Consider the following 14701-nt stretch of genomic DNA (forward strand, 5'->3'; position numbering starts at 1 on the left):
TAATAATAATAACAATAATAATAATAATAATAACAAGTGGCATGCTTAGTTGATGCGTTTTCAAAATGTGGGTTACATGACTGGCTTTCAAAAATAATTCCACATTAACTTTAGTGCTCTTCTCCTCCTTTTTCTTCCCAAATTTGAGGCAGTGTAGACACTTCTGGGTGTCCTCAGCAGGTGAAAAGTAAAAGTTTAACTCCTAAGTGTATTCTTAAAAATACACGTGAGTCATAATAGTATTCCCCATTAGTCTGAAGCGCTCAGAAACAAAGCACGTTCTAACTACTCTTAACAAGCAGGTGAAATCTCACTTTCTACTTTTTTTTTGTTGCTCTGCGTGAATGTGAGCATTTTACCGTACAAACTGCAAAGCAGAAAAAAAGGAAAATATGAATATTTTAAAAAACAAGGGCATGCCCTCTTCACGTTATGAAAATTTTCAAACCTCCCACCAAAGAGTTGGTTATCGAGAGGAAACTACCCTGCCTGCGTTGCCCGGATATCCACTCACCGATAGGATTTTTGTCCTTGCGTCGTTTGGAATAACCAATCTTATTTTACATATTTCGAAACGCATAAAAACTAAACATTTAACTACTCTCAAAGAAGAAAGTTTCATATTGTAGGAAGGTATTTTTTTTCTGAAAATGCGTTCAGTGAAGGCGCCGAGCGTCGTTTTTTTTTTAAACAACCAGGCGAAGGCGGAAGTACGTGGGAGTGCTACATCTCACCTTCCTGTGTACGCTTTGGTTAAACTGAAGTAATCATGCTAGTAGTAGCAGAAGTAGGTGCTTGCAGGCTGTAGGCGACCCTTTTGACTTTAATTCACCACCGAGGAGGGTAGTTTTATCATCCCGGGGAATCATGACAGGGGAGACTTCTAGAATGGTAAAGAAATAATATTTTAAAATTATATTTAGCTTGTTTTGACAAAGGTATTCACTGAAATTACCTACTGACTAACAGCTAGCTTTTTTAGCTACTGCTATTATCCAGTAAACTCAATGTTATGTGATAATATATCAGCTAATTTTTTATGTAGTTTTCAAAATGGTAAAGCTGTATGAAGAATGTATGTAGTTGCATCTCAGTTTGACACATGATAGGTACAGTAAACAGGATTTTTGAACAAATTATCTGCACTTTACTACTCTGTACGTCTCTCCTGACCAGTCTTTGTTGTTCATTCTGTGGCCCCTCAAGCTGTGAGTGTCAGAAAAACCCATGTGATGTCAGCTCTCAGGTCATTGTCACCTCTCTTATCTGAATATCAATTTGTCTGCAGTGGAGACATTTTGTCCCTCACATGCAGACAGCGTACAAAAACAGCACAGCCCTGGCCTTGATGGGACTCCCCTGCCATCCTTCCCAGTGCAAAAACACACCCACACACACCTGAAATCGTACAGCCAGCGTGTGAGACGAGATGCTAGGTCGGTTACGACTCCTCAGAGGGCAGAGTTCGCTCTGTTCCAGGCCCAGTAGATTAACACAGATGTCTGATTAAAAAGTTAGATAGCCGGGGATTGGGTTTTGCCTTCGGTTATGATGGAACTTCTCGGTTCTCTTGTCTCCCTTAGTTAAGGTTATGCAATCATCACCTGGCTCTACTATGGAGGGCTTCCCATCACGGCTTGTCTCGCCGAACAGCCAGACCCTTCAGCTCAATCAGGTACCGAACAGAAGTTGTAACAGCACAAAGTTGGTTTCTTGGTGAAATTATCCTGTTTTTAACTCCTCTCAGAGAGAGTAAACGTCGAGGGCTGGTATGGAAGACAATCGTTGGAATCTCTGTCATTGTTCCCGTGGCAGCGGGTGTCCAGTATGCTGTGTCCGACCATCGACAGAGGAGGAAGATGAGGATCGTGATCGAAGGATTTGGTCGCTTTTTCAGGTTTGTTTACGTTTTTATCTGCCCCAGTAGTTTCAACATCTGCTTACTATGATGTCATTGTGTGAAACAAGTCATTTGATGCAGATCTTCTTCGCGCAAACACAAAGAAACCTGCTTGATTACAGGGGCTGTACGAGCGTATCAAGCCCCATCTTTAGTTAGCATTTTGGGGAAAACGAGAAAGCAGTGTGTAATGGCAGCATTTTGCACACAATGTCTATGAAAACATCCATGAGCTTTTTATTTCATTTACCAAATGCACCTTGCAACGTGCTTCTTTCAGTTCAGGTATCAGGATATAGGCCCGTTGCATGTTATGTTGCAGTGCACCGGTTGGCATAAAAGTATGAAATAACATACGGACAACAATAATTAGAAGAAATCCAAGTAAATATTGCACTTAAACAGCATTGCTGTTCAAAGAGATTGTAATAAATTGCATATTTTGATGATCTGTTATGTAATCCTTATTCAATCTAAAGTAGGAGCTGGAAAATTGCAGTCAGCAACTGACTATATGTTCTGTTGATATTACATAGATAAGTGAAAATACACCTATTGTAAATTAGAGACTACACATGCATTTGTGATCTGAGGGCTCCCACGGTTTTTGCGAGTCACTCATGTCTCTGTACCAGCTAACTTTTTGATCTTTTTCTAAATCTATAACAATGAACACCTGAGTTCTTAAATAACTTTTGTGTGCACCCGTTTGCGCGACAACATGTTGGCGTTTAGATTGTTTGCGTTCATTCGTCAACCTTTCTGTAAGTTTTCTACTTCAGCGCAACATTCGGGGGGTGGGGGTGTCATAAAATTAGCCAAATGCAACCTCAAAGGAACAACAACAGATGACGCATTTCAAAAGTTGTTTTTTTTTATTTAATAAAGACAAAAATGTAGAAACAAAGTGTAACTCGTGCTTGCCCCTTTGACCTCGTTTTTGATAAATCAAGAGTTAAAAATTGGCATTTTGATACAGTTTTTAGGTTTTCTCTAAAATATTCTTCTGTCTTTCAACAGTTTTTATCCAACACTGTCATGGTGAGGAGTCAGAATATGGTTTATGTGCATATATTTTGTTAAATGGAGTTTGGGGAGTATCTGCGCAGTGCACCTCACCAAACGTGATCGGACCATTTATAAAGAAATCCTGCCGCCGTTTGTCTCAGTGACTCTCAGTCACACATTTACAGTGAAGTCCTGTCGAAGTCCCAGTGAGCGCCTGGTCTGTGTGTCTCCAGGTCTCTGTCTGTGGGCGTGTTCATCTCTGTGAATTACTGGTGGACCACCAAAGTGGCTCTGCGTGGAGTGGATGAGGTAAGGAGCCAGAGCGTGTCCTGGGAGGTTCGGGCTGGCGCACTGTTCGGTGGGAAAACGAGGGAGTGTAACATAGATTTACTGAATCTTCTATTTAATTAAAATGTAACTACTTAAAATAAATCTTTGTCTATCTTTGACGTAACGATAGCTGCTTTTTTTACTTCACCCAAATGTAGTCAGGAATCAGCGTTTAAACATTTGTTAACTTTTCAGAGGTACAGTCTTGATAAAAGCTGAGAGCTCATTAAGTGTGTCAGTGTCTAAACTGTGGCCCATCATTGTGGAATCTTTCCACAGTGAGTTGTTTTGTTTTGTTTGTTTGTTTTTCCAACTTCTTCATCTCAAAAACTTCAAAATGTCAAAATGTGCTGGTTTGAAAACTCTGATTTTTATTGGACCTGGAGGAATTTCATCAGGAATTCCAGCACTTTATTTCTATATGGGAATGCCCAAGCTTTAACAATGTCGCCAAACATTATACGAAGGGATTTCCTGGCGCCACGGCAACTGGCAGAGAAAAACGGTCAGTTTCAAAGGAAATTATAAAACAAAGGATTTTTTTCTGAAGCCATACCTGTTAGGAAAACTTAGATTTGAATTAAAATTAGGAAGATTTTATGCTGTTTAAGTTACCAGGATCACTAAATGGTGTCTTCATGGGCTCATTTTAATCTCAATTACGGCGAAAATGAATATTTTTCTCTTATCTTGCACTGCAGCCTTTGCTCCTTCTGCAGCATGGGTCACATATATTAATGTACCTTTATTACTATTCAATCATTATTCTTCATTTCCATCAAGATTTCCAATTTATTACATCTCTCAAGGAACCCTATTTAAAAAATATGACATGAAAACATGTGGCTCAATCGGCTCTGATTGTCGGTAGCAGTACGTCAGATGGTGTTGACAGAAATTCACACAAAAACTTTGAGCAGTTTGTCCATACACAACAATGGAACTCTGGTGAAACAAGCCATAAAACCCAGCCCAATTTGGATCTTTACAGCGCAGGGTTGCTTCACAGTGTTAACTTGTTCAAACAGGTCAGAGAAAACTGGACTTTACACGACTGAACCGGCATGTCGATGTCTTTAGTGTTCGTTTCTTTATTTGCACAAGACTTTACCAGGGAATGCTCAGCTTGGTGTGATGGTATACCACTATAGCTTTTGAGCGGTCTAAATGGTCCACATTTTTTATTCTGGCTAACTCTGGACTTCTTATAGATGATAGATCAAAATGGAGACATTTTTTGTCCTTTTTCACCCAGTGTCTCTCACTGCTATAAAACTTTTGTTTTGTTTTGTTTTTTTTTTGGTCAAATATCTCAGAGTCTAGAGCAGGGGTAGGCAACCCTGGTCCTCGAGGGCCACTATCCTGCATGTGTTCCTTGTTTCCCTGCTCCAACACACCTGATTCAGAGGTTAAATCACCTCTTCATGTTCTGCAGAAGCCTGTTAATCACCCATTGATTCAAATCAGGTGTGTTGGAGCAGAGAAACAAGGAAAACCTGCAGGATGGTGTCCCTCAAGATCCAGAGGGAGTGCACACTCAAACTCTCATTACCTTCAATTTCACCTGAGGACAGAACCTTCCCTTTAAAACAGGAAGTGAAAGGTCTTTTTAACTTACTTAAAACGCTGTCAACACATAAAAATGGATGCCCAGATGGTTCTGCCCTGCGGGGAGTTTTCCAATTTGAATTTCACACAGCGACTGTTTGAGGCTTACTTTCGGCTTGATGTTTTTGTCTGCCTGTCTTATTAAGAGTGTTGTCAGGGAGTGACAGACACAGGTGTGTGGTTAGCACGGCGAGCCAAATGAGCCATTGGTGGCAGCTTTAACACTTCTTACACAGTTCATACATCACAATGTCTGCCTTTTTGTCAGCTTTGATCAGTACAGAAGTATGTTTTACAGAAGAAAGTTGCTCTATGTTGGATTTCCAACCAATTGGTACCCTTCAGTATTCCTTCAGAAGTGTTTCTAGTTTGTTTTGTACTCCCCCCTGCTAGAACAGCCCATCCTACCTGAAGGAGATGTCTTCCTGCCACCAGAGGGCAGCAGAGCGCATGGTGGATGGAGCCGTGAGGAATGGAGGAATATACATCAAACTGGGCCAGGGTCTGTGTTCCTTCAACCACCTGCTGCCGCCCGAGTACATCCACACGCTGCAAGTGCTGGAGGACAAGGCCTTGGACAGGAGGTACAAGGAGGTGAGAGGCTGCAGCACAAACAAAGCACACGGTGTGCAGCGAGAGGAGGACAGGATGAAACTTAACACTCGTCTGGTTGTCGCCAACAGGTGGACGCGCTCTTTCTAGAGGACTTCGACAAAAGCCCCGAGCAGATCTTCAAAACGTTCGACTACGAGCCCATCGCTGCGGCCAGCTTGGCTCAGGTTCACAAGGCGGAGCTGCCGGATGGGACTCCCGTGGCTGTGAAGGTGAACGGCAGCTGTGAGGTCATCGTTTAGTTTCCGTTTTGAACCCTGCTGTCCTAACCGGAGCGTGCTCTGGCCCCCACAGGTTCAGTACATTGACCTGAGGGATCGGTTCGATGGAGACATCAGAACACTGGAGATCCTTCTGGATATCATCGAATTCATGCACCCTACTTTTGGATTTCGATGGGTTCTTAAGGTCAAGAAATAGCTGAAATTCTTAGTTGACTTACTGTTTATAGTTTCTTCTGTATGTTTTTTGGGACTGTTAACTACTTAAACAAACTTTCAGGTATTTTAGCCGTTCATTTATTAAAACATTCAGCTCATTACAGCCATGTTTTATTTTTGTATCTTTCATTCTTTTTAAATTATTTAACTTTATTTACAATGAAAAAAACGCTCTGATCCACTTCATCATACTCGCTTTGGTTTTACTAGTTTTAACTATTCTGGAAATTTAAACTTTTACCTACTGTTTTGCTAATTTTAGCTAGTGTTTGCTGGTTTTAGCTTTTAGCTACTGTTTTGCTGGTTTAACCTTTAGCATCTGTTTTTCTAGTTTTAGCTCATAACTGCTATTTTCTTATTTGATGTCTTTTTTTGTTATAGTTTAGATCATTTTAGCTTTTAGCTGCTGCTGTAATGATCCTAGATTTACATACTGTTTTACTAATTTTAGCTAATGTTTGCCGGTTCAGCTTTTAGTTACTGTTTTGTTCATTTTAGCATTCAACCACTGTTTGCTGGCTTTATTTTTTAGCTACTGTTTAGCTGGCTTTACCGTTTTGCTACTGATTTGCTAATTTTAGCTACCGTTTTCCTAAGTTCAGCAGGTATGTACGGTTTTGCTGGGTTTCAGGTTTTGTTTTGCTAATTTTCGGTTTTGTTCTGATTGTTTTAAAGTCATTCGGCTCTCGGGCATAAACTCTCCAGCTGATGTTTCCGTCTTTCTCCACCGTCTGTAGGACCTGAAGGGCACCCTGGCTCAAGAGCTGGACTTTGAGAATGAGGCCAGGAACGCCGAGAGGTGCGCGGAGGAGCTGAAGCACTTTCATTTCGTTGTCGTACCCAAAGTCTTCTGGGAGCAAACGAGTAAGGTGAGGCCCTTCCCCGTCGCGGAGGAGGACTCCACCTGACTGGCACCTGAGCCTGAACCTCCTCCCTCCTCTCTCCTCTGACACAGAGGGTGCTGACGGCAGAGTTTTGCAACGGCTGCAAAATCAACAACGTGGACGAAATCCGGCGACAAGGATTAAGTCTGAAAGATGTAAGCCGCTCAGTCTGCGCCGGCGACGCTTTAGATGAAGAGCTATTGAGCGAATGTCGTCTGAACGCTCGTGTTTGCTTCTCAGGCCGCAGATAAACTCATCCAAACGTTCGCGGAGCAGATTTTCTACACTGGTTTCATCCACGCGGATCCTCACCCTGGAAACGGTTGGTAGAAAATGTGCGACAGTCAGAAGGAGGAAGGGCTTTCTGAACATTTGTGTCGATAAGAAACCAGTTTCTTAGCTGTAGATGCACATCCAATGATTACTTCCATACATGATTACCCACCTTCATTTTTTGGCGGTGGGCAATGAAAATGCAATAGCATCATCTTCCTTCTGATTGGATGGTTCAATCTGTGACTCAGTTGTCGCCACTCAATCGGTTTAAAATTATTTCACAAGGATTCGTTGTCCCCCGTCGCAACGCGAAGAGGGGGACTTGGAAATACCATCCGTCTGATCATGTGAGCTGGATAACTTGGAAAAATTAAGCAACGTACCGACTTCCATTTTGGTGTGTGGCTGCGTCTGGGTACGAGTGAGGTTGCGATTGAAAATTGGGTTGCTACGTCAAAAACCAAAATGGTCACACTCTGGCTCTGGCAGATAAAATTTCTCTACAATTATCACCACAATAAGGTAAATATACTCTCCCTCCAAATCTTTATCAGCAAAGATGTAACGGAAGACTTCATCCCTTGTGGAAAACCGTCTTTGAACTTAGTTTCAGTCGAACATGTCTGTGCAGCTAAACACCATCAGAGTGTCTCAGTTGATGCTTTACTTCTTGGAATCAAACAGTATTAACACTAAAGAGTGTGTATTTGTATGTCCTGTTCAGTTCCAGGCCAGAAAAGCTCTCACTTCGAAAACTAAAAACATTCACTATTCAAGACCCTCAGCCGCGGGGGACATCGGCGTACAGCTTGTTCATGACTGTTTATTTATGAGCTTTAAATTTTTGATGACTCCTTTAAAAAGCAAAAAAACCAAAGCTGGAGATATTTGGAAATATAAAGCGTGACGTTCTCTCCTCCACACGTTGCGTTGCAGTTTTGGTGAGACGAGGTCCAGACAACAAGGCCGAGTTGGTGCTGCTGGACCACGGCTTGTACGAATACCTGACTGAACGGTAAGGGCTGGATCGGGCTCCTTCATTGATGCCCAATTGTTGTTCGCAGCGCTAACTGACCTTTGACCTTAGTGACAGAGAGGCTCTGTGTAAACTGTGGCGGGCTATTGTCCTGAGGGACGACATGGCGATGAAGAAATACTCCAGTGCCCTGGGAGTCGAAGGTGAAGAGGCGTACATGAGAATATCGTTGCTTATTAAAAATACACGTGACCTACCAAGCTGTTTCTCTTGATTTCCGCTGCAGAGTACTTCCTGTTCTGCGAGATGCTGCTGCAGCGCCCCATCAACATGCGGACGGTGGGTCTGTCCAACATCCTGAGCCGAGAGGAGACGGCCTACATGCGCGAAATGGCCATGGAACGCTTCGGAAGCATCATGCAGGTGCTGAAGTCCATGCCCCGACCCATGCTGCTGGTCTTCCGGAACATCAACACGGTCCGAAGCATCAACATCACTCTGGGAGCGCCAGTGGACCGCTACTGTGTCATGGCCAAGAGGTTAGTGCAGCTGACACGGTGTGGGGCGTCAGTAAGGGCCAACGTATTCTCGGTGCAAACTGCTGAATCAGGATTCTTACAGCTTGTTACTCATTTTCCTGATACTTCAGCCTTAAAGCAAGAACACTTTGTCTCGTGGTGTTCAGGAAACAAGGTTAGGAGTCACCTCTGCACCTTAAAACAAGGACTTCTACTTCTGCTGCTTTCCTACTTGCATCGAAAGATTACATTTAAGCTATGATGTTCACCTTTGGTAACTTTTATATTTATCAGAATATTGAATTTATTTTACAAACATTTTCCACACAGACATACACTGAGAGCTCTTTGATTCCTTCAAAAACAATCTTTTAGAAATCTGCGTCAGTAAACTTCTAATTTTACCTTTTAGGTAGCATTTTAATATTTGAGCTATCCTTCAGCTACTTTTGGCTTATGTTTTGCTACCTTTACCTTTTTTAATATAGAATTTTGCTACTTTTGGATGATGTTTTGTTACTTTTAGCTAGTATTTTGATAACTTTGGGTCATGTTTTGCCACTTTTATCATTTAATAAAACACAAGCTATTGTTTTACTACTTTTAGCTAGTGTTTTGTTACATTTGGCTAATGTTTTGCTACTTTTAGTTGGTGTTTTGCTCCATTTAGCCAGCATTTGCTATTTTTGGCTAATATTTTGCTAGTTTTAGCTTGAATATAGCATATTGCTACATTTATGTTTTTTGCTCCCTTTAGCTAGTGTTTTGTTACATTTGGCTAATGTTTTGATACTTTTAGTTAGTGTTTTTCTCTTTTTAGATAGCTACTTTTACATTTTAAGATAATGTTTTGCTACTTTGACCTTTTTTTTCCCTAGCATTTTGCTTTTCCTGGCTTTTCGATAGCTTTTTTCTCCTTATAGCTCGTGTTCTGTTTTTAGCTCGAACAGCTCAGTTTCAGTTTCTTCAGAAAACGCCTTCAGTCATTCAGTACTCGGCGTTCCCATCACTCCTGTAGTTAATGAACAGTATCTTCTCCCCTTGGGGCTCGTTGTCAGTGAGCTCATGGCCTTTCACTGTTTTGCTGCTGATCTTCAGATTTATTTGTCACTTCCTACAGTCATTCTGCTGTTCAAGCTTTGCTCAATTGCCTTGAGAGATCAACTACGCTGGATGAATATAAATTTAATATAAAAACTACACAGAAAGGCTTTTTATAGATAATCTAATCTCGCTAATTGTTGCTGGTGTAGCTTCTCAGTCATCCAGGACATGGTAAATCCAAAAAAAGTTAAAAACAGAAATAACTGGACTTCTGTTCTGTAGCTGAAGACGTTTCACTTCTCACCCGAGGAGCTTTCTCAATTCAAAAAGCAGAGAGTGTGGAGTTCGAGCTTTTAAAGCTGAGATGTTCTGTGAACTGGATTCACATACAGATTACACTCAGTCTCCTCACAATAGAGGCTCATTAGGGTCCTTTTAGCCTGACTCACTGATGGGCCACTCTGGTCACATGAATGAAGGCGTTGATTCGAGTGAAACTGACTGGGTGCTAGGTTTAAAGCTGAACTGAAAAGTGTTCCGAAGCCAACATCAGTTGAATAAAAATCATAAAATATTGATGTTGTAAAAAAAAAAAAAGAAATGTATACACAATTACAAAAAAAAAAAGGAATATTGAAAATAACACTTGGGTGTTTTCGCCTTTCTCCATGAACCCCCTGATGTGTGACGTCCACAGTCGCTGAGATTTACGAGCATTCAGCCATTCATCAGTGAGTGGATGAATACCGGTGCAATATAATTCAGTGCGTTGGAATTAATTGTTCGAACCGGCCAGAAAATACCACGATGACGTCCCAGATGCGACGTCATCGTGGTGGTCGGTTTATCTTCTAAGCTCCAGATATTTTTACAATGTCGCTGAAGAAAAGAACAATCAAACGAGAGCTTGAAAGCTGATGGAACGAACTGAGACAGCCTGGAAAAGAGAGGAGTAAAACGCCAAAACAATCTGCCTTTAACAGGATGCAGTTCGAAAGACGAGATTGGAAACAGCTGAAAATTTAAAAAAAATAAAACTCTGTGCAGCAGCTAATTAATGTTAATTAATGATTTATTCAAGCTGCTGAGTGACAGGAAGAGATCAGGAAGTGGGAACTTTAGTCTTCAACAAACATGATGTGGAACAAGGTGTCCTACTGCGTGAAACAGAGCGTATACACTTCAGTACCCAAGGCGTTCTGCTGTTCGGTTTTTAGTGAATTTTAGATAGTAATTCATGCCTGTTAAGACATCCAGCTTGGATTACGGTGATTTGTTGCACGTTGGTCTTGATCTTTGGTCACTTCAACGCCTGGCTGTACAATTTCAAAATAAAACAGTAAATGCAAAGCAAAAAAAAAAAATCCTTTCTTTTTATACATTAACTCGACACCAGTAAAATAAACATTTGAGGTGTTAAACAGTCAAGGATTATATGTGTTCTTGGCACGTTTTGAACTAAAGGAGCCTTTGAGGTGACATGCTGTCAGTTCGAGCAGAACTGAGTCGAGTCGAGTCGAGTCCTCTGGACGGGTCCTGCTTTGCAGCTGAGGAGGACTCGACTCAACCTTGTTCGATTTATCTACCAGGATTATTAAGCATGCATCAGGACAAGGTGAACACAACGTAATACTTCCAGTTCTGTCAGATGAGTGATGTGTGTGTGTGTGTGTATATATTGTTTCTCTAAGTGCGGTGCGCGGCTGGGGGAAGATCCAGGCAAAGAAGACGGGGATGCTGCCCAGACTGAGGATCTTCAGCTGGTGGAGGACAACGTGGGAGAGCCTGAAGTTTGAAGTGGCTTTAAGGTGAACGTCTCTTCCCATCTTCAGACCAGAGAAAGTTCACACATGAGACCCCGTAAAAGGAAATGCTTACATTTACTTGGATTTGATTCCATTTGGTCTCATGTACTTTGTGTCTAATTGGTTAAAATACATCACGTTTTTTATTTCAGGTCTGCAAGTTTGGAGAGTAAAGTTTTTACCATTTGGTAATGTTGCTGTTCTATTGTCAACATTTATGTGTTGATGAAAATATAAAGCATTTCAGGTGTTTTTTGAGACATTTTTTCGTGTAAATAGGTCTTAAGGTGTTCACAAGATTCATGATGATGAGACAAAATGTGAAGTATCTTGGTCAAACAGTGGCTTCTTCTAGTAATTTTGTTATATTACAACCAGATGCTACGATCATTTCAATCCTTTTTTTTCTCCAATTGATCTACAATCAGTACCCCATCATGGAAAACAGAATTGTAACAGAAATACCTAAAATATGACGGTTCCATAAGTGTTGAAACAAACCCAGAAAAACTTGAAGCTGGAACTGCTGCCAAAGGTGCTTCACCACAAGAGTAAACAACTCATGAAAATGCAATATTTAAGTGAGTTATTTTTAATAAACTTACAAAAATGTGTAACTTTTTTGTTTTTATTTCGCTGTTATGGGGTACTGATTGTAGATTAATGAGAAACTGGTCAATTTAAAGCATTGCAGCATCAGAAAGTGAATACTTTCTGAATCCACTGTTTTGGGTACCTTGAATTTATACAGCTTACAGTAAAATAAGTCAAACTTATAAATATTTATTGGATGTACATTTATAATTAATTACTTTATGGAGTTTACCTAATCAAGATGGCTCCCCATTGCACAAAATTTGCCATTAACTATTTTGAGTCAACTTTTTCTGTCTTTTAGCAAAAAATTAGAACTTTTAAATAAATTTCCAGGAAATAATCATTAATTGTACGTCTACAAATAATATTTTCTTGGCGACAACCTGATTCAAGATGGCCGCCACAGCCAACTTGGTTTAACTCAGTCAGTTTAACAGATCTTGTGCAGCGTGGTAGCCATTGAGCAAGGTCTTTCTTTGAAACTTTAGCATTACTGTTAGCGTCAACACTGTCTATAAGCAAAATATCTCATGAACCACTTAATGGATTTTACAGCAACTTTCAGAAAGCAATTATTGGATAGATATATACAATTGGTTAAGTTTTGGAGTTAATTCAAGATGGTCATCACAGCTAATTAACATTTGCTGACACTAAAATGGCCTCAACCAACTCAAATTTACAGATATTGATCTAAAATGTGATGTGTTAGTAGTGGAGTCATTCACAACACATCCTCTGAATGTGACATCTCAGAAAGAGAAAGGAAAAAAAGAATAATAATAAACAAAAAGAACCACCTTTTTTTCCTTTTCAGATGCGTTATATCCACGCTGTCGCCACTTTTTCTTCCTTAGGGTCAAAGTTTGTATCGGTGAGACTGATATCATCAGAGGCGTTAAACAGAAATCTCCTCCCGCAGATCAGAGATGCTCATCATGACGCTGACGCGTAGCTTCCTGAAGCTGATGGAGACCCTGGGTCTGCTGAAGCTGGACGCCGACTTGTACGAGTACCTCAGGTAGTGCCCTGAACGTGGCGCTGCCAAGAAACGGGAAGAGGAGCCAGGTCCGAGCCCGAGCGAACGCAGCTCAGCGCCCCGGGGTCAGCTGGTTCTGCTCGGCGGGCCCACTCGGCGTCGGGACCACCAGGACATTTCATGGTCGATCATTTTCAGGACATTTTTTACCTGTTCGTATTTATAAAAACTAGTGAAACCTGGCTGTCCGTGTCATCAGACTACATGTAGAAGCTGGAGCTGTTTTATGTACACTATGCAGACGTTATGGGGTTAAAGGAACAAGTCACTAATCCAAATGTTTTATTTTTAACATGTTAATAAAATGTTCTACCTCATCAGATGAAGCTATGTGAAGCCAAATGTGTTGGAAAATGGTTCATATGTCAAAGCTTTAAATGTTCACTGGTGCCCCCTGCTTCTCAAAGACTTCACACAGGAACTCGGCTAATATTTTTACAATTAAACAATCTTTACTCTCATGGTTTCTGTGTTGAAACAACACAGCTATACTTTTTGAAATTTCTAATCAACAGATGAAGTGAAAGAATGAACTTGAAGTGAGCACACAGCCACAAAATATACTTTTTATTTTTGTGTTCGTAGACGATCTCTTCTGCCTTATTGACATGGAATTTAAGATGTTGGGGGCGTATAAAAACTTTAGACAAATAAAAACAAAAAAGGAGTTATCAGTCTTTGTGTTTTGTTCTGCACTGCAGCCAATCCTCACATTCAAGAATGTTTGACTCTTTTATGCTCCTAATGGCGGCATCAGCTGTTTGATGTTCTCCATCCATCCATCATCTATCGTTTGTTTCAGAGTCTGGGTTTGAGCAGGGAAGGTCAGACATCTCTGTCCACAGGAGGATTCCAAGGCGTTCCCAGGCCAGCAGAGACAGTCTCTCCATGTTCTGGGTCTTGTCCCACCAGAACACCTTCCTCGGGAGGCATTCTTACCAGATGCTTGGACCACCTCATCTGGCTCCTCTCGATGTGGAGGAGCAGCGGCTCTCATCTCGAGTCCCTCCCAGATAACCAGACATCTCACCCCATCTCTAAGGAAGAGACCAACTACCCTGTGCAGAATAGGGCTGAATGATTTTTGGAAAATAATCTAATTGCGATTTTTTTTTTCCTCAATATTACGATTATTTTTTTAATGTCTTCTAATGTATTTTTCAACGAACAAACAATAAATCAATGTTTCATAATAAACAACATTAGCAAAGATTACAACAACAAAGCAAACAAATCGGTGGCTTTAAAACTTCAACCACTTCACGTTTCATGAAACCATCATACATGGTTTTGCGTCTTTTTAAGTGTTGATAAAGGTTCGCAGTGTGACCTCGTGACGTAGCAACAGCAGCAAGGCAGGTTCTACACAACACCTGCCCCTCTTTCGTACCAAACTTTCGGCTGCGTCAGCTTCTGTCCAGCCTGAGGCCATCGTGCAACAGGTTAAAAGCGCACCGTCGACTTCTCCCCCTCCGTGTGCGCGGCTTTTCTTCGCTTGGCTCACTCACACCAGATCACCAGACCAGTTAAATCGCAGCCTTTGCGGCTAGAAAATCTCGTTTCGTCATATCGCGATATTATCACAGATGCGATTAATTGTTCAGCCCCAGTGGAGAAAACACATTTCGACTAACCGGTCTAAGGTCGGTACAGAGGACACAACA

General features: G+C 41.2%; 1 protein-coding gene across 3 annotated transcripts; it reads left to right on the forward strand.

Annotated features, from left to right (window-relative positions):
• The first annotated feature begins 7 nt into the window (after positions 1 to 7).
• Positions 8 to 13704, forward strand: adck5 (aarF domain containing kinase 5). 3 transcript variants are annotated; one of them, XM_017420941.3, is made up of 15 exons: positions 16 to 891; positions 1584 to 1675; positions 1748 to 1897; positions 3142 to 3217; positions 5240 to 5440; positions 5530 to 5670; positions 5753 to 5866; positions 6636 to 6767; positions 6854 to 6937; positions 7023 to 7104; positions 7995 to 8073; positions 8146 to 8237; positions 8321 to 8573; positions 11288 to 11404; positions 12921 to 13704. In XM_017420941.3, exons 1-15 carry the CDS (start codon positions 868 to 870, stop codon positions 13021 to 13023), a joined length of 1740 nt encoding a protein of 579 aa, XP_017276430.1. In that variant the 5' UTR covers positions 16 to 867; the 3' UTR covers positions 13024 to 13704. The 3 variants fall into 3 exon arrangements, with proteins under 3 accessions (XP_017276429.1, XP_017276430.1, XP_037831539.1); XM_017420940.3 differs by having other exon boundaries at positions 8 to 891; positions 1584 to 1897; XM_037975611.1 differs by lacking the exons at positions 16 to 891; positions 1584 to 1675 and having other exon boundaries at positions 1848 to 1897; positions 5245 to 5440.
• The last annotated feature ends 997 nt before the right edge of the window (positions 13705 to 14701 follow it).

This window comes from Kryptolebias marmoratus, linkage group LG5 (genome assembly GCF_001649575.2).
Source record: "Kryptolebias marmoratus isolate JLee-2015 linkage group LG5, ASM164957v2, whole genome shotgun sequence".
Lineage (NCBI taxonomy): Eukaryota > Metazoa > Chordata > Actinopteri > Cyprinodontiformes > Rivulidae > Kryptolebias > Kryptolebias marmoratus.